This window comes from Stegastes partitus, unplaced genomic scaffold, assembly GCF_000690725.1.
Source record: "Stegastes partitus isolate 25-593 unplaced genomic scaffold, Stegastes_partitus-1.0.2 Scaffold83, whole genome shotgun sequence".
NCBI lineage: Eukaryota > Metazoa > Chordata > Actinopteri > Pomacentridae > Stegastes > Stegastes partitus.
In genome coordinates, this window is record NW_007577814.1 from 778,130 (window position 1) to 803,670 (window position 25,541).

Below are 25,541 nucleotides of genomic sequence, written 5' to 3' on the forward strand. Positions count from 1 at the left end.
CAGGAGACAAACATCCGTCAGAAGGGATTGATGCAGATTGTGTGTCTGTGCGGTTGTGAGTGTGGCGTACCTGTTCCCTGCTGCTTCCCTGACGTGTGGTTCACTCCCTCCTGGACTCTGGTCTGCAGACGTTTAATCTCCTGGTCGTAGTCGGTCCACTCGGCCACGATCCTCACCGCTGCCTGCAGCTTGGGCTCCTTGGTCATGGGGTTGTTACACTGGCCAAGAAAGGGAAGCTGTTATTCCTAACAGAGCTCACAAAAGTGAGTCCACTTCCTAAAGCCTCGGCCATCTTTATGGAGAGCAACAATTCTTTTGATCAGGTCCTCAGAGAGTTCTTTGCCATGAGGTGCCATGTTAAACTTCCAGTGTCCAGTATGAGAGAGTTGTGAGAGCGATGACACCAAATGTAACACACCTGCTTCCCATTCACACCTGAGACCTGTAACACTAACGAGTCACATGACACTGGGGAGGGAAAATGGCTAACTGGGTCCAATTTAGACATTTTTACTTAAGGGTATATTCACTTTTGTTGCCAGCAGTTTAGACATTAGGGCTGTAAGGTGGCTCAGTGATTAGCACTGTTGCCTTGCAGCAAGAAGGTCGCCGGTTCGCGTCCTGGTGAGGACACTGGGATCTTTCTGCGTTCTCTCCGGGTTCTCCGGCTTCCTCCCACACAGTCCAAAAACATGTTGAGGTTAATTGGTGATTGTAAATTGTCCGTAGGTGTGAATGTGAGTGTGCTTGGTTGTCTGTCTCTAAGTGTAGCCCTGTGATAGACTGGTTACCTGTCCAGGGTGAACCTGCCTTCACCCTGAGTCAGCTGGGATAGACTCCAGACCCCCATGACCCTCGTGAGGATTAAGCGGTGTATAGATAATGATAGATGGGTTTAGACATTAATGGCTGTGTACTGATTATTTTGAGGGGACAGTAAATTGACACCGTTATACAAGCTGCACACTGACTCCTTTACATTGTAGTAAAGTGTCATTTCTTCAGTGTTAAACATATAATAAAGTATTTGCAGAAATGTGACATACTTTGTGACAGACTGTTGTTAAAATCTTTGGTGTTAAATTGTCCACAAAACAGTAACTTTAAAATTTGAGCCACTTTACAGTGTCAACAGCCTGCACTTCATCCCAGGTCAGCGAAGACGCCTGAGATTTGTCACATGAATGTCAGATGTAACTCACCCTTTTTTTGTTTTTGTTTTTTAAACAAAATTTGGTGCATATGGTTTATTTTGATAAAAAATGTAAATGTAACGTAAAATTAAACTAATTTGGATGAAATATCACTACTTAAAAGACAGATTGGATGACATTTTTCAACAGAACGTCACAGATGTTAAGTTGAAAGTCCAACGATTTTTTTCCCTGTTTTTGTCTTTAATAAATGGCAGAATTTCAGCAATTAATATATATATATAACAGGCCTTTTAAAGCTGCTGCTGCTGGATTTCAGAGTTCAGAGGGTGAAGTGAAAGTTGGCTGTAAACAGTAATGCAGTGGATAAAACTCGACTTTCTGTCAATATTATGAAAACTTGAACTCATAAACTCTGAGTAAATATAAAACACACAACTAAATATTATATATATTATAAGCTCACTTGCTGCCGGAAAAATCTGAACTCTATGAAGACAGCAGATTTATAAAAGTTTAGTGTCAATAACTTTCCTCTGTTAGAGCCTCACTCTAAAGTATTTTCACCCCAATCTTAACCTTTATGGTGTTATTTCTGTATCTAAGTTTTCTTGTTTTTTGGTACAAATCACTAAATTTATCCAAAAAGAAACTCATTCATGTAATATTTCCTCACAGTGAGCCTGTCGGCCCTCTAGTGGCTGTTAGAAGGCACTGTACTCTATAGATAACCCTGTCAGTCCTCTATAAGGTGTCGCAAATTTGTCAAAATGTAAATGCTGCTTTGTTTCGTCCTGACCTCAGCGGCTCAGACCTCTGACGTCTACAGAGAGACACACAGTCTGCTGTTACCAGATCTATCGTCTTGGCGCTCTTCTTGGAGCTGTCATCACACCAGGTCTCGCACCACAGCCACTCCTGGGGCAGAGACTTTATGGGCACCTGGTGGATCATGTTGTTGGGAAGATCCTGAAGAAAAAAAAAGAGAAAAGAACAAAGACACCCGTGAGAGAAGAAGAGACGAGAAGACACAGAGCTTAACTTAAGGACTCACATGAGACCAAAGCTTATCATTAATATCAAACGTCATGTTATAAAGGTTGAGTCATAATCTGCACAAAAGATTTAGGAGCTCTCTCTGCATCGCTACAGCCGGCTGGCTTTGTGTTTTATGTCAGTTGTGCAGTAATGCAGCTACAATCAGAGGTTATTTTTTAAAGCTGCCACAGTGTTCAAGGACATCACAGAGTCTGAGGCGTGGAAACAATATATTTCATTCAACAACAAGCAAAGTGACACTAAGAAAAGGCTGCTGTTCAACAACCAAACTCAGATTAGAGGGAATGTTTTCACAATAGACCAGAACCACACAAAACTGTCATTAGTACTGAATCCATCTGCACCAAGAAAAACTCTGAAGACAACAATTTCAGCTGATAAAAAATGTGCTAGTCCTGAGGATCAGATCTCAGAGACACATTAAAGCGCTGAACGGTCAGTCACAGACCTGGTCGAGGTTTGAGAGGCTGTTGGGGTCTTGGCTGAGCCCCTGGTACTGGCCTCGGAGTCGATCTCCTGCAGCTATTTTCCTGAACCTTCTCAGGTCAACCACATACAGGGCGCTGCACAGGATAAATGATTGTAACACATGAAATATGCAAGAAAGCATAAAATATGGATTGGAAAAACGAAGTGAAAGCAACTCCTGTGAGATTGTTGTTGAGCTGCTGTTGACACTTGATTGTTAACCTGCAGCTGAGCTGTCAGCTCGTACCTGATGTGGTATTTACGTCCGGCGAGGTGGCTCGCCCAGTATCCAGACTTCCAGAAGCGATAGCCGTCCATCTCCCTCCGGCTCTCGCAGAACGGGGTGTAACCGTACGGAGCTCCCTCCAGGTCGAAGTCACGCAGATCCTTTAGGTCGGTGCGAACAATCTGAAGGGATTCAGTTGTCAACAATACATGAAGATTACTTTAGGGCAGCTACTAACGATTATTCTCTGAGGAGTTTGATGAGAAAATGACACAATAAAGTAAAAAAAACATGTTCTTTTAGAGAGAGAAAGGCAGAAAGTATTCACATGTGAGAATGAATTCTTGACTTAAATGATTAGTGAATTATTTAAACAGTAGATCCCTTCTGACTGTCTGAACATCTATGTTAGTGTGAGAACCCAACACAAAGTCCTAAAATGCGACATGTGGACGAAAACCACACGGAGGTGAAAGTTGCTCAAGTTTTATGGAAACTTGAGAAACTTCCAAACTTTTTGGGGCTTCACAGTCGCCCCATATCTACCACAGTTTGTTTGAGGTTGGCCGTTTCTCCGTCTAGTTTCCTTTGAATCGTCAGCAACAAGAGATGAATGGTGAAAGAACAAATATTTGTCCAGTGGCAGCGCGATAACACTGTTTGCACAGCGACGTATGAGCGAACCTGGTCAGCGTCCACGAACAGTATCTTGTCGACAGCGAGCGGGAACAGCACGTCCAGGAAGAGGATCTTGTAACCCCAGATGATCCTCTGCTTCTCGGTCTGTTGGTGCAGCCAGCGAGGCCATTTGTACTGGACCAGCTCGTACTGGAAACCGTATTCCTTCGCCATGTGGGGGATGAACTCCTGGAACAGAACAGTGCAGTCAGGGTGTGGGCTTTGGGTGTGGCAACCAACAAAGCTGTACACAATAAAGGCATCGATCCACAAATGGGCTATTTGATAAAAGCTTTAAAAGAAAGAAACACTGACGGATTGATCAGAGGAGGTGGGAACCAAACGAAAGCTCTGACCTGCAGCTGATCAAACTACACTCAGCTTGACCTCAATATCTGATGTTTACTAGCTAACACAATGTAAATAAGAGTGTGTGTGTGTAAAACAGATGCAGCATCGGACGACTGATCAATATTGTTTTATGACTTCCACAATCTGCAGCAGAAATAATCTTAAAGGAACTTCAAACCATCAAAGGAAAGGAAACCAGAATAAACAGGAGCTTAAAATACAGAAAAAGACACCAAATGAAGTAAAAAATAGAACAAAACCAGCAGTAATAACATGAGATAAAAACATAAATGAAAGCTCCTGGCTGCGTTAAGTAACTCTTGTGGCTGTGCTACATTAAAATCTATACAAACACTGTGAATTAAATTACAGCAGCTATTACTGATTATAAAAAGAGCACAACAGCTCTTCTAAAACCTGCAATAACTTTGGAGGATCTCAGCCTTCTTCGAGTTGACGGGAGCTCTCACATAAATTATTTTTAGGAAGCACTGATACACAGCGAGACCTGCACGAAAATGAGGATTAACAACTGAAAGCAGGCAGCAGAAACTGCCAGAACACAGGAGTGATGAACTACGAGGCCAGAGAAGCACTGAGCTTCACTCATTTATCAGTAAAAAAAAAGATCTCATCCCTGCTGCACCTTGATCTTCAGAACTCCTGTTTGAAGCTCACATCACTGCCGGACAGAGAAAAACCTGCAGCCGTCAGAGAAAATCTCCACATCAATGATGAGAAGCCAGCTGATTTAAAAAAAAAAAGTAAAATCCTACCTTGAAGGTGGGGGACAGGTAGTTCTTGAGGAACCAGAATTTAACAGGAGTTTTGGTGTTCTTCAGAACTGACAGCATCATAATCCTGAGAGGGAAAGAGAACAAAAGAATGAGATCGGTGGCAACAGAGCTGGAAGAAGAAAAGGCGCCAAAAATCAATAACTTCTTGGTACATATAAGAAACAAAAGGTTGCTTTTGAAGGTTTTGGTTGTTATGAATCCTCTTGTCTTTGTCTGGTAGCATTTGTGACGCTCACCTGAGGAAACGCTCGTACAGATGCCCGGAGGCCACAGAGAAGATGTTGATCACGTCGTCCTTCTCCTGCTTCGGCTCTTCTGTCTTCGCTCCACCGGTGAAACCTCTGCAAGACAAAATAAAACTCATCAGATGACAGTTCAAGCAGTTCTAAATAAAGAATAAATGCAACAGAGGGATTATTTTGGAACTAAAAAAACATCTTTGACTGGAGAAAGTCAGCGTAAATGTTTTGTTATTTCCATAACTGCTGGTTCTGTGTTAGTGCTGCTGTTTGCACATTTACACCAGAGATGTAATATTATTATTATTAGAGGTGCAACTTGATAATTGATAAATCTATCACACTCCAAACAGATTAAAACTGTGAAAATAACTCAGTCTGCCACTCAAACATACAGTTTTTATTTATATTTCTGGATGTGAAACTAAAAAAAGCAGCAAGTTGTCACATTTGAGAAGCTAGAACCAGGAAACATTCAACACTTTCAGTCAATCACTGAATCCACTTATGGTTCTGTACCATTCTTTAGAAAAGCAATAATTAAAAACTTTGCTCCACACTGTACCTGGCCAGAGATTTCCAGAAGCCAGTGTCCGTTTCCTCCGTCCCGTCACTCAGCAGCTCCTCGTTGAATTTGTCTGGCTTCTTCTGGACCTGAACGACACACAAAATATGATTTATTAATCTGGTTCAGAACAACCAAATCTGTTTTACTGAAATAAATAAAACATACAATAATAAAGTGTACAAAAATACTGAAGAAGTTCAGAAAGTTGTCTAACTGCAAATCTCCAATTCATCTCTAGAATTTAAATAAAAAATAAATCTACTGGCTACTGAACTGTTATCATGTCAACATGTTAAATCATATGAAGCAATTAACCATCGAAATCTCAGAACCTGCTGGCAGGTTTGAAAGGCACGTTATCTTTTAAGAAAAAAACAAAATTACACCATTTATCAGATCTAGAAACTGCCAAAAGAAAAAAAAGATGCAGCAAATTTTCAGCCTTCCAGCCGTCCTTTCACTACTCATGTGTGATGTGGTTCTATCAGGTATCAAAGTCTGAGCTTAAAATCCTGATATTTCATCAGAATCCCTTTTATAACACATCTTATGTAAAAATGTGCTGAAAACAAGCCATTTGCTCGAACCTGATTCTGTAAAAAAAAAAAAAAATTCTGTGCTTCTTGGAGCACAGTGAAGCCACGTGTGACTCATCTGTGACCAACAGTTGACAAAAAAATCAGGGACTTTTCGGCTGAACTGCAGGCAGTGTTTACGCCGGGCAGGTAGTCAAGATCGGAAACAAATTAAAAAATATAAGTAGTTAAATATCTATAACATGTAGAGTCACCATCTTCTCAGCACTGGTGCATTTGGGGCATTTTGTGAAATGTTGCATATGTAGATTCTAGGTTTTTGTATTAAAAATAAATTAAATGTAACGTTTGATTTTTAATGGCTTATGGCATTATAACTGTTTCACATTTCACGGAAGACATTTTTGACTTCTCTCTACTTCTAGCCATGGCTGTGTTGTTTCCACAGAGGTGCAGGACTTTATGTTGCAGGAAAAAATGAGCCCACAGTGAGGAAAAATGTGACAGAAGCAAGACGTGGTCAGAGACTGCTTGGGGTTTAAAGGGTTAAACACAGTCCATCTGAACTACACACTGGGACATAAACTAGATAAGCTGATATGAATCTGTATCCGTTGAAAAGATGATTGTTTATGTACTAGTAATAAAGTTTATATGTGCAGGATTTGAAAACTTGACTTTGGCGACATCTAGTGGTCACTTTGAGAGGCATTAATGTTAAAGTTGCACACGTTTTTTTGTTTGACTTTTAATAATTTTATGACTTTGTTTGCTTCCAAAAAGAAAAAAATGAAACATAACACTTAGGTAAAAATACTTTAGGACAGAATATTATTTAAAAAAATATGTGAAATGGAGCAACACATTGTTTGTCCCTTTGCTTATGTTATTTTTCATTCTTCATTCATGCCTTTTCGGTTGAGTCACATTGAGTGCTATAACGTGTCTATCAACAGTTATTTTACATGAGAAAAAAACCCAAAAGAAAGTGAATGTAGTTCAGAAATGTTAAAAAATGTGCCAGCATGTGGCTTCATCCATCGTATGGAAATGTCCCAGTTAAACGTATGACTCCATCCATGTAATTTATGTACATACTATATATATCCAGCACGAGTCAAAAAGGCTCAACAAAGACTCCAGTCTCTTCTCCTCGTTAAAATTTATGCGAAAGCTGAGAGACTGAGCAGTCTGGATATTCTGCTCACTCACTCTCCAACCCGGATTTATTTGAAGGCAAAAATTTAAACCGTTTTACTGAGCGGTGCTTTCCTACCACCGCTTCCACGCTTTTGTGCCAGACAGTCCTCATTTCAACACAGGTGAACTGACCTTGACTTTAATGATTCTGCTCTTGAAATTGTTGAGCACGACGACGACGTCATCCGAGTCCGCTGGAGAGTCTGTGCCATCGTGGCTGCAACAGAAGGAAGACGGGACGATAAAAACGTTAGAAGACAGAGTTTATGATGAGTCTGCAAGTTTTGGGAGTGTGACTGAATTTAAAAACAAGTGAGACGTTTCATCTCTGTGAACGAATGCTCCACATTCTCACCTGTAAATCTTGTAGATTTCTTCAGAGCGTCCTTTCCTCAGCTTCAGGATCCAGGCGCCTGGGTTGGCCTTGAGCTGAAAGTAACCCTAAAAAGCAGAACAAAGGAGATTTGTGGCTAAAAGCATAAAAAAACAACCTAAAAAAGCAAAGAATAAGCTGTTTATGGAGTACGAAAGCACTAAAAAGCTATAAAAGTGGGCAAAGTTGTTCGTAGTTTAATAGGGACCTGTTGTACAGTGTTGTCATACTTCGAAGTGATGACTCACCAAGTTTGCCATGACGATAGTGTCCACAATAACCGGCTCGGATTCAGTTCCGAGGGTGAACTGGAGGCCTCGCGGCGGCTGACCTGAGCTGACGTCAAAACAGTGACCTTCCAGCAAAAGATGCTCCAGCTCGTACTCTGCTGCTACAATATTCTCCACCTGCAATCACAAAAGTAATATTTTGTTTTGTGCAGCTAAAGATCAGTTTCCAGGGGCTTTACAGACACACATTAGAAGAGGTTCCCATACTCCATAAAGGGAGGTAAAAGTTTCACTATTCAAAAAAAAATGTAGGTAATCTGAGGAGAGAAAATTCAAAGAAAGATCTCTCCTTCTTGGACAGATTGGGCTGCAACAGGAGCCAGAGATAAAAATAAAATAAAGGCAACTACAAATAAATAAAAGAAAGTTTGACAATCAATACAGACACACAGTCTCATTAGAGTCTATAAAAACTACTGGCATGCTGAGGGCAGGCTCAAACTTGTAAAGGCTTCTCCTGGATTATTCATGTTTTCTTTTTTGAAAGCGTCATCTTGACTTAGAGTAAAACTGCAGCATTCAAACCTTCAACATGTCAAGAAGTGAAGCATAACAAAAGTAAACTGGTACTTTTTCTTCTCATAAGTGCACCAAGTGAAGGTGCTTTTAGAAGATAATTTAATTTACTACCTTGCAACAGAAAAGTCATAAAAATGAAAAATGTATGATGAGAGAAAAATTTTTAAAAATGCAAAGTACCCTGAATAACTTCACACGGAAACATTGTTTAAACACAAACCATTTAGCTGCAATTAAAACGTTCCCTCTGACGAGCAGGACAGAGCAGCCTGATAACTTCAGACTTGACTGCTAAACTAAAACACGCTTAAATATTTCACCACTACTGATCCTGATGGAAGTCGCACTGCTGTACCTCCTCCAGATAGATGTTGTCGAGGTCGTAGCGGGTGTGCACCGACTCAACCATCCAACTCTCGGGAGTGTTGAGGTTCAGGGTGAAGAGCGGCGCCTGAGGCATGTCCAGGAACTTGGCCATGGGGCCGGGAGAGAAGCTACCGTCAGCCTGGAACGCCACCTCCGGCTCCAGAACATGACGGTAAAAACTGGAAGACAGCACAGGGGAACCATTAGATAGACAAACAGAGGGCAGTTGGATTTTATTAGTATGAGAAGGAGTCTCGATGCCTGATCCTGTCCTGACCTTGGAAAGAAAAGTTTGATGAAAAAAATCCCAACTCCCGCTTCGCATACCAGCTTTTGCCATATGACACAGTATCACAAGGCTGTGATGCAGCTGAAACCTCATAAGAGGAGTCCGTAAGTGTTGCAGATGAAATTATCCTCACAGCTGAGTACAAGTACATATACTGATATAGATATATATATACAGTACACATTTACTGATCCATCTTCAAGATTACCGTTTAAACTGCATCTACGAAGACAAAGGATGTCACTGATGATTGTTTTCACTGTCGATGAATCTGTTCGTTATTTTTTGGATTAATTGTTTAATCCATTAAAATGGTGAAAAATTGGACTGCATAGCCTGAGACGTTCTCAAATGTCTTGTTTAGTCCAAAACCCAAAGATATTCAGTTTACTGTAATAAAGCAGGTAAGAAACCAGAAAATACACATATAAGAATGTTGAGAATTTAAACTTTTTTTCTATAAAGAATTACCGATTAATTGAAGAAGACAGTATGAGATAATTGAATGCAACAGAAAATGTTTTTAAATGCATTTCAGATTAATGTTTTTTCATGTTTTTGGCCAATCAAAAGTTATATTTCATGCTTGTTTGTTAAACAAAGTGCTGTGATGGTGCCGAGGTGCTCAGAGTAAACAGAAAAAAGTAAGAGAAAACAATAAAACAGCCAAAAACATCTAGAATTTATCGGATCTTTTGAGTCTTTTAGATTACATTTTCTGGATTCAAAATAATAATCCGCATCCATTCAATGGGATTTGGACAAAACAGGAACAAAAGTGAGGAACTTCACATGTTGGGTAATTTGGTAAAATATACAATATTGAAGAGTTCGTAACCTTAATATGTTTTAAGTTAGCAAAGGTAAATCTGAGTAATATGTAATATTGTAGGGTCTTAATCTTAATATTTAAGTTAGCAAAGCTACATTTGCATAAATATAATTTTGGTAGGTATTAACATTAATATTTAAACTTCTTAAATTTCTAATGTTAATCTTATTTCTCTGTTGGAAAGTACTTCAGGTTAGTATCTGTTGTTTTTAATGTGCTACATAAATAAAGTGGACTTGACTTGAAGTTCTGACAATGTCAAATTTGGAACTTATATATAATATATTGTACAGCATTTTATGACGTCTGACTGATTCTGTATTTTAAAGTAAAACATAAACGGAGAGGCTCAAGTGAGAGAAAGCAGAATGGCTGAAGTCTCTGACATATGGAGTAACCAGGACGGTGTATTTTCAGCACTGAGCTCAGAAACAGTTTGTGTCCTCACCTCTTCAGAGGCATTTCTGACAGTTTAGACTGGCAGTTCATGAAGACCCGTAAGTTGACGTTTACCAGCTGCTTCAGAACCTGCAGGCAGCGTCGGGTGGAGGTGTCAGAGAGGACAAAAGAGACGGGTTAGAAACATTATGGGGACGAGGTCAAACAAATCCACTGGACTGACGAGTAGAAAATGATGGATCACCAGACAACCTACCAGAAGGAGAGGAGCTAGTTTCTGTGCGTCCCTGGTTACCGGATCCACCACGGCAATAACATCAAAGTAGACGTCTCCCTCTTTAGGGCGGATCTTCACAGCACTGCCAACAAACAGCAAATTAATGTTCAAGTCAAGAAAACAAAAGGTTTTTAATATTTTCCTGCTGCCTGCTGGGGACTCATTGGTTTTTAATAATTCATTCTGCATTTAGTCTTAAGATTCAAATGGCTGAAAAACTAACCCTTCCCTCAAATCGTCCAATATTTTAAATAAAGCTGAAAAATGTAAATAAATGAAAGTGCAGCTCCGTGCCTTGTACAATCCCCCTGGAGGAATGCTGACCTCTTAAACATTCGCTACACTGAGTCCTCCCCATGGAATAAAAGACGGCTTGCTCATCTAAATTATGTGCAAGTATTACAACTTTACCTGTAGCGGTCATCTGCAAAGCCATATTCTACCCGAGCTTCTCCTTTGGGCTGAGAGGAAAGCAGGGCGTCCACCTTCATCACAAGGTCACTGGCCCTGAAAGAAACGCTGCGTTAAACCCGACACACTCTGCAGAAGTTCATCTGGAGGAGCCTGAAATGGTTTAGCCCTGTGAAAAGAAAATAACATACCTGTCCTCCTCAATTCCAAACTGCTGGACTTTGCTTTTGATGCGCTCTCCGGACGTTTTCAGGATGATGTTCTCCAAAAGCAGGAAGTCGTCCTGGTTAAACACCTCCTCCTCCTCCAGCGGACCTATGATCTGTAAAGAAGAAGCAGAAATATTGACTCAGCTGCTGCAGCAACTGTGGGAACATGTCCGTATTTTTCTTATTTGCCAATGATGGATCCATATTCTAGTTCAACTTTAAAGTTCTACAAACAATAAGAAGGGAGACTGTGACTCACTCTTCCGTTGCTGATAACTGCTCTCTGTCCTCTCTTCAGTTTGAGCACATCTCGGCAGTAGGCAGCGTGGGAGAGCAGGAAGTCAAATTTGGGACCCTCATACGCACTTTTGAACAATGACAAATCCATACCCTGAAGGAAAAATAGATAATATGTAGGCAGCTGATAAAAGCACAAATTAGGAATAGAAAATGAGGGCGGATAAGTCACAAGTAACTCAGTCACACGCCTGCCTGACAGGGGCAAAACGTTTCAACAATCAAAGCAGGAGGAAACGCTGTCATTGGGAACCATCATCCTGTCTGTAACCCGCTCACCCCGACGGCGAACTCTCCGACGTCGACGCCCCTCTCCAGCGCTGCAGCAGTGTCTTCCTTCGCCAGCTTGGTGATGAAGTTCTTGGCGTTGTTGGCAGATTGTGTCTGCATGGAGGCCCAGATTGCTCTGGCAACGCGGCTCGTCTCAGCCGACAGGGCAGCTGATGGGTTGTTGATCATCCCCAGTCGGACGTTGTTGCTGGTTTTCTGTTGTGGAGCAGGGGAGAGTTAGTGAGGCGTCGGGCTTTTACGGTTTCAGATATTCTGCCATGGTAACTACTTTGCAGCTACACTGTAATAATCTCAGTCTGAACCACAGTTGTAGACATGCTAACACCTGGAACTATTGGTTGAAATCAAGGTCACAGTATTAATATGAATATGACGTATGTATATATATACATATATGTCTCACAATACGGCAAATGTATATGAAATTACATATATAAATAAGAAAATGACTCAATTAACTGAACTGTGTTTCATTGTTTTGTGTTACATTAGACGAAGCTCTGAATCTACTTTTGGGAAATTCTGCTGTTTCGCAGAAGAAGGCTGATATTATTCCCGTATTTGTACAATAAATGTGGCACCGTAGCCAGCAGCAGAGGGGTGAATTATGAAGCAAGAATAATGGGTTTGGTGGTACGCTGAGCCTTAAGCCTGAGTTTTTAATGTCAGGTGTCTCTTTTTTAACCTGGTGGTCACTTTGATAACTTATGACGCACAGCTAACCTGCCCTGAAGGAGATTTAGTTCAGAGTTTGGAATTTAACTCTGCTGTAAGAAGCGTGTCCCTTTCACCAGTTCTTTTCCTTACGATTCTCTATGAGCTATTCAGAGTCTCCACTGAGGGAAAACATTATATCTACCAACCTATTGAGCTGTATGGTAATAATCCCACTGAATGAAAACGGGCAGTTTACAGGAGGCAAACTGTACACACTGAATTGCCTCGGGAACCTACATACATTCAATTGGTCATGCATAAAATGCATTAATACGTCTTCATACTGTGTCTTGTTTTGCTGCCAAGTGGCTTTTACTCTGCTGGTATTGCAGCTAATAGAAAATTGATTAGTCTATTTGTATTTATCACAGAGAATTTCCAGTCAATAACATTCATTTCACTTTGATTAAGTCAAAAACCAAAGTGATTTCCACATATGTTTCATCATGGAGCCGCTTCTTGAGCATCCCGTTTAAATCAATGAAGGTTCAGAGTTCTAATATGCAGCTGTCATGTCAGAAATAACTGATAAATAAACATATTAACTTGCATGAGTATCAGCTTTCTACCAGCATTTCTCTTACATTATTTGTAGTAGCAGCGCATTTTAGCATCATAAATGTTTTACATTCTTCACAGCTCTCCATTTTAACAACTTGTTCCTCTTCACTGAAGTATGCAGCAGACAATTGGTAAATGTTGTGCAGAGAAAGAGTCAAATGATGCATCAAACGCCCTCTTTTATGGGAGTGCACACAGAGCTTGGTGAGGATAATCTGAGCGATTTAAGAAGGTTAATAACCACAGTTCTGATACGTATTATCTTTGCTAAGAGGGTTTTAGGTTGTGTCTAAGCCAGCCTACACAAAGAGAGTCTGACTGTGTGAAACTTGTTTCGTAGTTCACCTGAAATAGAAAAACTACTACCTACCAGTTCCTCTAATGCTTACTGCGCAACACATTGTTTTCTAACAGCCAAAACTGGTGACTAAAAACATCAAGTTGTGGTTTCACAGGAGTCTAAGTGTAGGAGTATTATTTTTTTTGGCTGAGCAAAGTAACTTTCAAACTAAATATATCATGTTAAATAGTGAGCCCTAAAGGCAGATTGTGAAACCTTTGCACAAAGCAGGGCCAGCTGTTTCCCTATTTCCACTCTAAGCTACGCAAACAGTCTCCTGGTTCTATATTTACAGTGGAACCTTTTCACATAATCCTTATTCTCTAAAGAAATCTAATTTGCATATTTTCCTAAAATGTCATATTATTCTGGTAAACAAATGTCTCAAACAGGTTGCTTGGAATCATTAATTTGGGGGAAAAAAACTACTTGATAAAACAAATATGATCACAAACTGATTCCAGAAAAATTAAGTAGACAATTTGGACATAAAGATGGGATATAAAACATGTCGTACCATGTGTCTGATGGCATCGTAAAGGAGCTGGCGTCCCGAGGGCTTGTCAAAGTCTCCGACGACCCAGAAAGTCACAGGACGGATGTAGCCGTCATCTGTCAACCACAGGAGAAGAATGACAGAAGGTGAGTGTGAGAGTACGGCGCTGAGGCAGGGCAATACAGGTTAACTTATGACGTGAAAGAGACGAGGCACTTTGTCTTAAATGGAGGCAAGTTTAGTAAATCAGACACATTTCTACATGGGCAGCATTCAGGGCTGTAAGAAACAATAACACACAAAAAAAAGTAACTCAATTCTTGCTCTAAATCTTTCTGCTTCAAACTTTCTGTCGCCTCGAGCATCTCATTTTCATGCAGCTACAAAAACGGCACAGAGAGTTCATGTCATGCTCTCCCTCAAAAAAAAACGGAAGAAACAATGTTAGAGTGTAGTGAGCAGTTACATAAATACATCTGAGTACTTATACTTAGACCCTAATACACAATTATCACATGCATAACTGTGTCATCTTGAGAAATACAACACAGATGGAGGAGTGGTGGTGGATTCACAAACACATCTTAAACACTGCCAGGAACGTGGTTAACAGAAGACAGAAAAAAAAAGAGCAAGTGAGGAGGACAGGGAATAATGTGGAGTAAAAGGGTGATTACCATGCCGGTTGGTGGTGGTCATCCCTGTGGCAGGGAAATTTTAAAAACACATGAATAAGAGGAGGAAGTGGAGGAGGAGAGGACAGAAGGAGAATACACGAAGAGAGAGTTTTAGGCTCGGAGATAACAACAGAACAACTCCACAAACACGCTGTTGTTTTCGGTGTTTGTTTCTTTTATGAGCAGCCGTTGCTCGAGCTTTACCTTTCTTGGTCATATAGTTCATGCTGTTGGCCACAGCCGTGCTTTTCTCCTTCGTGTCGAGGGTCGAGAAGCGAGCATAGTCATCAACGAAGTGGTTGTCTGCAAATAGAGGAAAAAGAACATTAAAAACGGTATGGTTTAACATGAAGTAACTACCTGTAAATAAAAATATGTGAAATCTAATGCATGAAACTGTATTGTTTTATTTTTGTGGATGCCGTATCTTGCAAACATACTTCACAGAATACAAAAATGTTTTTGAAAAGCTCTCTCTTATCAGTGAAACATAGCAGTGCTTCAGTATATCCGTAAATAACTGAAATGAATGAACTAAATGAATCCAATAATAATATGTGCCTGGGAATTTATTTAATTAAAACTGCATTTGCAAAACTTTTAAAATTGTAAGATGAAAATCAGGTGTTTAAAAGTCCCTATTTGACTGCTGATTAAACCTTGAAGAACTCATCTCTGTGTACTACAATAACTATTTAAAAGGTTTTTCTTTGCCATGAAAATAATCCCTTCCTGCTGCAAAATGGCGTAGATGTAACACTGCTGTGTCTTCAAGAATGTGCAGATCTCTGAAGTCCCAAAAGGTTGTAACTGTTGGACAACAAGTTAATCTTTATCCTGCACTGTGCAACTATTGTGGTGAAAAACGTTGAGAGGTTTCTGAGCTTGAACGTAGCAAACTGCTTAAACACCGAACTAAATATAAATACTGTAGCAATGTTTCAAATGCAAATTTCTGATATTATGGATTGTTGGTGTATTTTCAGTTATTGTATTTGTTTACATCCCTGATGTGTACTCACTGGTATCAGACAGGTCCAGGTATGTTCTGCTGGTTGACAGAACCCTGGGGTTGATGCGAGGAACAACGTTGGGCTGGTTCATGATGAAGTCCACGACGTCGTGATCTGTGGCCAGTTCGCCCTGCGAGCCACATGAGCAAATATTCAGGATGTTACAGGAGAAAGTCAGAGAGGACATTCTTCACTGTTACTGCAGAGCTGACAGTGATGCAGGAGGTCCCTCACTGCAAGCTTTCCATGCTCATAGTCACAGTTAAGAAAGTCCTTCTGGAGTGTTAATGGCTTTTTTCCACTGCAGCTACTGATGCTTGTGCATCAACTGAAAGTTTTTCTCCAACAAGTTTGGATTAAGCATTAAAAAGGAGAAAATGTGTGATGACTAACACTATGTCGAACCTTGCAACTGGTATAGCAACCGAACTGAACATTGCTTACTGTGCTTAAATGCCTTAGCAATCCTTTGAAAGAACTAGTTCAAACATTTGGCTCCTCCGAGTGCTGGGACGACATTAAAACAGGGAAAATGACAGATGGCATGCTCACAAAGATCCTGCCTGAAAGAGAATTTATTTCATGACTACAATCCTAGACAGTGTTCAAATTAACTTTTTTCAATAGCTTGACTTAAAAGAAACAAATTATCTAAAGCTCCTCTCTTTATCTTTTAATTTTGAGCAGTTTTTTTTTCGTTGTTTTTTGATCACACTATATTCTGTAGCAGACAAAACACACTAACGAATGCCTTAACTGTTGAAAAATCTGCATTTGCAAAGTCACAACTGAGAGCTGTATCTGTAACGTCAGAAATTATGTATCAGTGACACCAGCTAAGTCTTTTTGATGAGGTTAAACTTATTTTTGTTGTTAAAGTTGGAAAATATTTTCACTTTGTTGATGGAATTATGGGAAAACTAATTTCGTCTTCTGTACAGACTGTATGTAGATATGAGCACATCTGAACCGACTGTGTGACGGCATTTCAGCAAAGCAAACACACCCAAAAAGACGCACAGTATGAACTTCTGTCCTCACACACACTCATCCAGTCTGTAGATATTTTGGGATTTTGACTCCTTTGCAATGAAACAGATTCTGTTCAAAAGATGAATTGAGAGAGCTGCGATCAAATACGCATCTTTATTCACTGTTGTGGTTAAAGAACCCCCACTTCAGCCTTCTGTGACTGCATATCAGTGTGTGTGTGTGTGTGTGTGTGTGTGTGTGTGCAGTAACTGACCAGGTAGACGGCTCTCTGGTAGAAGGAGGTGGTCTCCAGGATCTTTTGCATGGTGACTGTTTCCAGTTCGTCCGGGTCCAGCTGTTCACGCTGGTAAGGTATTCCATTGTACATGACGACAGGCAGCGGGCCCACTCCTGTTTGCTCATAGTATGCCCGTCCTTCCTGAAAAAGGAAACAGAAATATGCACCACTTAGTTAGTTAAAAAAACAGCTGGTCTTTTTGTAATTGCAAAAATCTGAAAGCCGAATTACAATTAGAAAAGCAAAAATGATAACGCATTATTCACATAACTCTATACCAGGCTATGAAACCTTAACCTTTAATCTCTGTGGTCTACCCAAATCCAAAAAAAACGTTAAGGCAACTCTATTGAAAAAAAAAAAGAAGAAAAAACTTCTCTCAAATGCATTTCACAGAAATGTGAAAGACATAACACATGGTCTAGAGCAGCGGTCCCCAACCACCGGGCCGCGGACCGGTACCGGGCCGTGGGTCATTTGGTACCGGGCCGCACAGATAGAATAAAAACATTTTATTGGTTTATTTTTATTTCCAGCGGAGTCTGCAGGGTGTTTTATTTTGAAACATGACTAGCTCGTCTTCCCGTCACTTCCGTTTGTGCTCGTTTCCCGCACTTGACTGTCAGTTTTTATGCCCGGCTGCTAAACGAAGCCGTCAGTCAAAAACAAACGTCTGAGGAGAGCTGCTTTGGAAAGTGGGAGAGACTTGATACTGAGACAGAAGAAAAAGTAAACATATTAAGCAATAAAAATTTATTTTATTCATTTATGAAACTTTTCAATAGAAAAAAACACAATTATTATTTGATAGGTGCGCAATGACCGGTCCGTAGAAAAATTTCTTGCTTAAAACTGGTCCGTGGTGCAAAAAAGGTTGAAGACTGCTGGTCTAGAGTCTTCAGTAGGTCAGGGAAAAACACTATTCTAAACCTAAACTTGACCTTCAAGAGTTTAACATAGGTCTGCTGTTAACGGATAGGCTCAGTTTAATCACCGACAATTTTCTTGTTCACTGTCGTCTTTCATTTAACTTTTGTCTCTGAGTTGATTTCACATTTTTTGACTCTCACATTTAAAACAATAGTTTGAGGAAAGACATTTATTTGCCAAGAAATAGGCAAGATGCATGATACCACTCTCACAGCTGAAGTCACAGTAAAGCCAGATGTCCATTAGCTTAGCTTAGCATAACAGCTGGAAATAAGGGAAACAGCTTGTCTGCCTGTGTTTGCTTCGTTTTCTGCTGGAAAGTTGTTGTTGTTGTTTTTTTGTTTTTTTTAAAATTTATTTTGTTTTTTTGCACTCTTAGATAAATCCAGGCTAGCTGTTTCCCCCTGCATCCAGGCTTTATGCTATGCTAAGATAAGCTAATCTAATCTAATCACCTATAAAGATACAAGAATACATATCTACTTATTTCACTCTTGGCAAGAAAGTCATTATCTACTTATTCCTTTTACATGTTTAATAAGTTATTTTTCAATTTCAGATCTCCTTAGCTATTGATTTTCTAGCTTCTACATCTTTTACAATTTTTGCATTATGAATCACTACATAGACACTTTTATTGCATGAGTAAAAACAACATAATGAAAAGGCTGCTATCAAAAATATCAGCATCCAGCAAAGTGACACCACATCCGTCTGGACTCACCTTCCTGTTGCTGTCGTAGCTGGAGTCGGCTCCAAGGACACTGCTGACCTCCACGTAGGGAAATTTCTTCTCCAGCACTTTGACTACATCCCCAACACTCAGCTGTCCACCAATTGGTACACGGTTAAACATCTAGAGAGAAAAGAAGATGGAATGAGTAAAAACATCAAAGATTATAAATGTGATTCACGTCATCAGATGGCAAAAGTATACATAGCACCAATGATATTCTTATTAGGGTAATAGGAATTTTACGAAGAGGCAGCTCCTCATCGCAGTGTTTGTGAAAAATGGACCCACCGAGACGACAGCTTCAAACGCACTCTGACTGTCCACCTCATCGCTGATGTAGTTGTAGGCACGGACAAGCGCCACACCTGCATCTTGCATGCCGTCTATGTCATCTTCATCTGACACCACAAACACCAGCCCGATCCTAAAACGCAGAGACTAAGTAAGTATCTAAAAAAAAAACAACTGTTAAAATGCAGTGTGTGCTACCTGCTTCATCAGTATTCAAGCAAACTGACCATCCCAAGATGCCATATGCAAACAAACCTGCCTGACAAAACTCCCAAATTAAAATGGATTTTAACTTAACATCCCAACTGCCCTGTTGCATCCTTTTTTATATTTGTCTAGTTTCTGCAGCAACTGTGAATCCCTTTAAAAAAATGTATATTAAAAACTAGAAAAACAAATAATAAATTCACCAGAAAATATATGTAAAGTCTAATATGCACAGAATCAATTTTAAAGTTTACGTGCACCACTTCTCTAACGACACACACACACCAACCTGAGGGGGATGTTGTTTGCGTAAAACATCTCTGCGACGCTCAGCAGCTCTGCAGCGTTCTCCTGAGTTGGGTCCAGAATGATCACCTGCAACAGGCACAGGTTAGTATTCCTCCACAAGGATTCAGATCTATTTGAATTCACAGGGGGCTGATTTATCCGCAGCGCTCCTACCAGATTGTGAAAGTTCTTGCGGATCTGCCTGATGACTCCCGGGAATGTCGGCCTGAGCAGCTCCTGCACGTTGTAGGGCCAGGAGCTGTACCTGTGGTCCGTCTCCAAGTTGTTAATCCACTAAAAGAAGGAGAAGGAAGTGAAGAGGAAATAGTTGAAAGGGAGTATAAAGAGAAGCAGACAAGGGCCAACAAGAAATCCTGTTTGACTGCTGGTGGCTGAAAACCAAGCTGCAGGGTTTGAAATGCCTCCAAATTTGTTCCGACAGAAACCTGACTGTAGTTTTGTTGCCCAATAAAAATCCTACAGAAACGACCTGCTGCATTTTTTTAGGAGAGTCTCTCATTTGCTGCAACATTTCCTTTGTTTTGTTGGTTTGCTAGGAGAGAGACATGTGTGCTTTCTTACACTGATGGCAGGGTTACGGATGTCGACGGCGTAGTCAGAGTCAGAGGGCTGGACGTTGAGCTTCAGGATGTCGTGAATGTACGGCGTCTCTATGAGCAGAGAACGCAGACCCTCCATCACCCTCGCTTCACTGCGCAGCACCTCGAACACACTGCAGAGGCAACACAGGACAGAAGTGGACTTAATGCAACCAGTAGAGTAGCTCTGTGTGTTTCTGAAGATGTGAATTTGAGGTTTGGGTAAATGTAAATGTGTCACAAAAGACTATTATGAAAGAAGCATTGCAGTGTTACAGAGGTGCCCAGGCAAAAAAAAAAAAAAAAAAAAAACTATAGAAAAAAAAGAGAGCGCGCGTGTGGGGCAAAAAAACCACAACCACATTTATATATGTGTCACAAAAAAAAAAAAAATAAAAAAAAGACAAAGAAACCCAAAAACAAAAACCAAAATTTGGGAACAAACCGGCAAAAAAAAAACCAATTTTTTTGCACATTGTTCACGGATTCATTTTTGGTCTGAGCTAAGACTCATTTTGAACATTAAACAGCAGCGACTCACTCAAATTAAATAAAAAAAAACCTGCTCCAAATCCAAATTAAAAATATGACTTTAAATGAAAAATGCATCAATGAATTGACACGAATGCATTATTAATCAGCAACAATTTAGATAAATACATAATTTCAGCAGAATTGCAGTTAATTAATCAATTGGTTGATCAACAGAACATTAACCAAGAACTACGATGACACTCAATTTATACTTTTCCAAGCAAAACCACTTTATTTTCTCTCAAATGTGAGAAACTTCTGCTTTTTGACACATCTGACAGTCATTTGAACATGTTTTGGACACGTTTGTTTCTCACTAAGCCAACTCAGTGTTAGGTTGTTAAAATAACAGAAAAAAATACAAAAATATCGATCAAAGTGTCCCAGAGGCCACTGAACGTCTTGAAATGATTCGTTTTGTCTAAAAAAACCCTCAAAGATATACAGACTACTAGAACGTTTTAACCATTATTTATTTGGCACTTTGGATTGAAAAGTGGCTTGACTTGATGATTAATTGTTTATCAAATTAACTGCTGATGAAATATGTTTTCCGTTGATTGACTAATCAAGTAATCAACTAATTGTTGCAGCTCTTGACTAAATGATTGTACACTGGAGGCTGCAAAAAGACAAAGCATCACAAATGCATTTCTGTGCAGGAATTCACAGCTTCATGTAACTTTACCTTAAAAATCTATACATCATCATATGAGTGTGTGTGTGTACCTGAAGATGTCTTGCGTGTCCAGATCTATATGCAGTCCGTTGATGAACAGGGCTGAATCCCCCGGCTGCAACCCCAGAGTTCCTTTGAAAAACTATTAACAGAGAAATGTCAACATGACTAAATATCCTGCTCACATCAAACCCTAAATCTCTCCATTCAATACCAGCTGAGCAGATCGCCACACGGTGCAGCGCGCGGCGTCAAAGCCGGCCGTCCGCGTAGTCAATTACACTGTAAAACCAGAGGCAACAGTCAACACAAAGCTGTAACAAGGCACGCTGACAGCTCCAAACAAGCACTGACAGCTCTGTTCAAAGTCAGTCTGTTTAGAGCAATCAAACCCCACACTAAACAAATCTAATTATTAGAGAAAGGGTGTGCGAATGTGTGCGTGTCCGCGAGAAGCTATATGTGTGTTTGTGTGTCTGCACAGGCAAAAGGAAAGCTCAAAGTCGTTCTGGCGCAGTCAAATCTCATTACAGAAAGACAAAGACATCAGATTAATCATACTCCAGACACTGCAATTACAACAAGACATGATTAACACAAATATTGTTCATCCCACTTAAACTGCGCGCCTGTGTGTGTCTGTCTGTGCGTGTGTGTGCGCGAGAGAGAAAGAAGTGCACGTGTCCAAACTACTTCAATAAATAATCATTTCTCGCTGCAGGACTCTGCGCGCCTGCTGAATGAATCACCGATTCAGTAATTAGGACGTTTGTCTGCTCACCCCCACCACCCACCCAAACTCCTGTCTGCACACCAAGATAATGTGAGCACAGCTTCAGGAGAGGGCTGAGGAGGCAGGAGGCAGGAGGGAGGGAGGCAGAGTGAAAAAACATCGACAAGAAAAAGGGGTGATTACCTATTCCATTAGCGAAGGCAAAGCCAAACACATTGTCAAAAACTGAATGCTTTTCGAGTCAGATGTTGTTTACAATTTATCACATAATAAAAGGTGAGAGGAACAAAAGGAGAAACAGGGAGGGCAGTTCTCATTTTGAGATATTTCCCTACGGACTGAAGCTAAGAGGCTAAGAGGCGATGGTTGCGGCTGTATGCAATAATGCTATCTGTTTTTCTTTACTCTTCTCCTTTATTGGATTAGATTGGTAAACAACTAAACCTAAATTATTCCCGACCACCAGACGACACAGTCAGCAGGAAGGGAGAAGTGTGGGATAAGGGCAGGCTGAGGAATGACAGCGGATGAAGATGTCAAGCAGCTGCAATCAAAAAAGAAAGTTTTCCCAGGTGAAGCTGCTGCCTTTTAAGCCAACATTAATATTGAGAGCAATTAATTTTATAAAAAGGTGATTCTATGAAACGTGTTAACCACAGCTTGCTTTTTTTAAATGCTAAAAATCTGCAGCAGCATCGCAAATTAGTTAAACACAATTAACACTTTTTGCAACAATACCCCAGATTTGCATTGCAAAGGACATCAGTGATCAGTGGACTGATGATGCTAACTATGTAGTTCTTCCACTGTAGTCAATAGAGCTGTCGCTTTTTATTAGAAATTCTACTTTTTGTTCAAACAAGGGAACAACACTAATCCAATGGAATAATAATAAAGCTACAACGACGTGTTTAACACTGTTTGAAATTGTTTGTCTTATGGTTCAGCAGAGGGCGCTCTTTAAATCACTATCAGCACGACCCATCGCTGTCCTATGGACCAGTAAACAGATTGCTCTAATAACAACGGAGGAGAACTCCAGAGTAAGCTGTAATAATTACATTAACTAAATCTAAAATCCAAACAAAAATAAGGCTGTTTGTTGACTTTGTAAAAAGTAACTGACTTACTCCACGACCACTATAAATCTCAGGGTTCACCTGCTGCCACCTTAATGGCATTTAAAGCACCAGAAACAACAGGAAGAAGCGTATAACCTTGTCTACTTTTCACCATCCTCATCCTCAGACCTGATAAGATCACTGATAAAACTGTGAGCAGCCAGTTGGCGTTGTTTGAGCAGAATAAAATCCCACCACAACCTTAATGCTTGTAGCACAGTAGTAAGACACCACAGGGGGAAATATGCTCGAAGACATTAAGACTTTCTCTCTGACCACTGACAGATGGGCATCGCTTGCTGGTGGAGTGGGAGGATTACATTGTGTGAACTATGTTGAATTAGTTCAAAGGAATTGCATGCTGGTTTGAATTTAGTCGAACTTGCCTTTTTGAGAAAGTGGCAGCCCTAGAAATCAAAGCCTAATGTATCATATTACTTTGTAATATAAGCCTCCATTTTTACAAAAAAATAAATTCACTGTTTTCATCACAGTTGCGCTGCTAGACATGTGTCTTCATTGTGATAAACATGGAGTCAATCTGCATAAACAACAATGATCACTGGAGCACCAAATGTGTAGCAATTAAAGGATGAGAATAGTCCCCAAAAATGCTCCATTCATGCCTGTTTGAGTAACATTTCTTTGAAGCTGCAAAGCCTTGATATTTTAGAAGACTACTGAAACATTTTTAAAAAATGAAACCATCTACTTGTGATCCGTTAGTAGTGAATAATGTCTGAAGAACCCAAAAAGCCACAGACAGAGAAGGTAAGTACAAAAGTTCAACTTGGTTCAATTCAGTGTTATTCATATCGTGTCAGTTCAAGTCATTTTGTTTTCTAATATAGCGCCAATTCATAAGATATGAAATCTCAAGACACTTCACATAGTAAGATGAATGCTTTATGAAATTAAACAGCCAACAAACTCAAAGTTTCCTTTTAATTCTGTTTGAGCAAACAAGCTCCCATCACCAGGAGGAAACCTAATGCAGAACCGGGCTCAGCCGTCCGCCTCGATTAAAGCGCTGCTGATTATTTTTCATTTTTTATAGATTTTATTAACAAAACAGAAAACAAAATAACATAGAATAACACCAGCCTCATAATTTAATGATAATTTGTTAGGAGTTAGGGGGGGATAATAAATATTGAGAGATGAAGAAATAAAAGATGAATGGATGAACAAACATGTACCTTTTGATTCTCGCCGATCTCTCTGCGGATCTCAGAGTTGACCACTGTTTTAGTGATGGACCTGTGAGGGAACAGAGCAAACTGAAGTGTAAAACTGCAGACTAGTCGATATCTATACCAACCCAAACCTTCTTATTGTAGCTACTGCTCCTGTGTGTGTGTTTCTTGTCTACCTGGCTTTGGTGGGGAAGTTCTGACTGAGGTCTTTCATAACATTGAGGGCATCAACAGCGGGAGCAGCAAGAATGCGAGCTGCTGTCTGGAAGCTCAGATCTATAAAAGAAAAGGTGGGTGGATGGGTAGGCAGGCAAAGAGGGCAAAAACGGGGGAAAGAGATGAGTGGACAACAGGAGTGAGGAGAACAGCGAGCACACAGGAGGATACAACAAAACAGAAACACGAAAAGAAAGTATCAACAAAAATCAAAGCAGCATGAGCATTTGTCAGTCTCTAGTTGGAACAAAAAAAAAAACAACGAAGGCTCAAATTTCTAAAGCTTAAAGTTTAAAAAGAAATAAAGAACAGGAGGTGCTCGAACAGCCAACTGTTACTGCAATGATGGTTAACTTTGATGTAACAAGACAAGAGTACTACTGTCATGCTTGAGAGCTCTGTGAGGCTGCACAGAATAGGCACTGCAGTGCTATTACCTTTACAGTGTCACTGCTAATACGCTGATGTTTAACAAATATATTACGCACAGCAGCTTAGCGGTATATTAGCCTGCTACGAGGAATACAAAACAGGCTCAAGCCAAGTCTGTGATAAACCAGGACAAACGAATTTCAAAAGACACAAGGTCATTTGAGTTATTACAATTATTCTTTAGGGAAACACAACTGTCTGTAATTCATGAGTTATCTGAGTTAAAATCCCAAATGTCTGCTTGAGGAAAAGCGATCTTTTAAGCACCATGAATGCATGTCCAACATGTCTTTGCAGTTCATCTTATTGAGGTTGAAATCACGGCTAAACGGTTAATATTTTATCAAAACTGCCATGTAGACAAGTGAAGAATCCATATTGCAGGAGCTGCAGTTTTTCGATGAAGGTAAAACGCGTCACAACAAACCATTTTACATGAAGCATTGTGGTTCTATAGAGACGCCCTGGGCTTTTAAATGATGTTCTGTATATTTAAAGGAATGTAATTGTTTGGTACAGGCTGAAAAAAGAAAAATGCAAATGCTCTTAAACGGTTTCTAAATTTGCAATATCTGTGAAAATAATCACATTATTATTATTTTTGCATGTTGTTCATCCCTTGTTTAAACAGCTCTGTCATGACATCCTGAGATGTCACTACAATGACTAAAACAAT

At 40.0% G+C, this 25,541-nt stretch overlaps 1 protein-coding gene across 2 annotated transcripts in view; it reads right to left on the minus strand.

Annotated features, from left to right (window-relative positions):
- uggt1 (UDP-glucose glycoprotein glucosyltransferase 1) overlaps window positions 1-25,541 on the minus strand; it is a 36,349-nt gene that overhangs the window by 1,021 nt on the left and 9,787 nt on the right. Inside the window, exons 10-40 of one of the 2 annotated variants that reach the window (XM_008276936.1) lie at window positions 24,394-24,493; window positions 24,221-24,281; window positions 21,218-21,309; window positions 19,938-20,088; window positions 19,530-19,649; window positions 19,357-19,442; window positions 18,858-18,993; window positions 18,558-18,689; window positions 16,880-17,044; window positions 15,643-15,763; window positions 14,825-14,923; window positions 14,621-14,644; window positions 13,965-14,059; window positions 11,818-12,024; window positions 11,501-11,632; window positions 11,224-11,354; window positions 11,033-11,128; window positions 10,601-10,703; window positions 10,394-10,473; window positions 8,814-9,003; window positions 7,898-8,056; window positions 7,632-7,717; window positions 7,409-7,493; window positions 5,538-5,626; window positions 4,970-5,074; window positions 4,713-4,797; window positions 3,592-3,774; window positions 2,929-3,089; window positions 2,662-2,776; window positions 2,007-2,123; window positions 71-218 (exon numbers count right to left, since the gene is read on the minus strand). In XM_008276936.1, the coding sequence (XP_008275158.1) occupies window positions 71-218; window positions 2,007-2,123; window positions 2,662-2,776; window positions 2,929-3,089; window positions 3,592-3,774; window positions 4,713-4,797; window positions 4,970-5,074; window positions 5,538-5,626; window positions 7,409-7,493; window positions 7,632-7,717; window positions 7,898-8,056; window positions 8,814-9,003; window positions 10,394-10,473; window positions 10,601-10,703; window positions 11,033-11,128; window positions 11,224-11,354; window positions 11,501-11,632; window positions 11,818-12,024; window positions 13,965-14,059; window positions 14,621-14,644; window positions 14,825-14,923; window positions 15,643-15,763; window positions 16,880-17,044; window positions 18,558-18,689; window positions 18,858-18,993; window positions 19,357-19,442; window positions 19,530-19,649; window positions 19,938-20,088; window positions 21,218-21,309; window positions 24,221-24,281; window positions 24,394-24,493 (3,654 nt within the window). The remainder of the gene's footprint in view (window positions 1-70; window positions 219-2,006; window positions 2,124-2,661; window positions 2,777-2,928; window positions 3,090-3,591; window positions 3,775-4,712; window positions 4,798-4,969; window positions 5,075-5,537; window positions 5,627-7,408; window positions 7,494-7,631; window positions 7,718-7,897; window positions 8,057-8,813; window positions 9,004-10,393; window positions 10,474-10,600; window positions 10,704-11,032; window positions 11,129-11,223; window positions 11,355-11,500; window positions 11,633-11,817; window positions 12,025-13,964; window positions 14,060-14,620; window positions 14,645-14,824; window positions 14,924-15,642; window positions 15,764-16,879; window positions 17,045-18,557; window positions 18,690-18,857; window positions 18,994-19,356; window positions 19,443-19,529; window positions 19,650-19,937; window positions 20,089-21,217; window positions 21,310-24,220; window positions 24,282-24,393; window positions 24,494-25,541) is intronic. The other variant, XM_008276938.1, reaches the window with a different exon arrangement.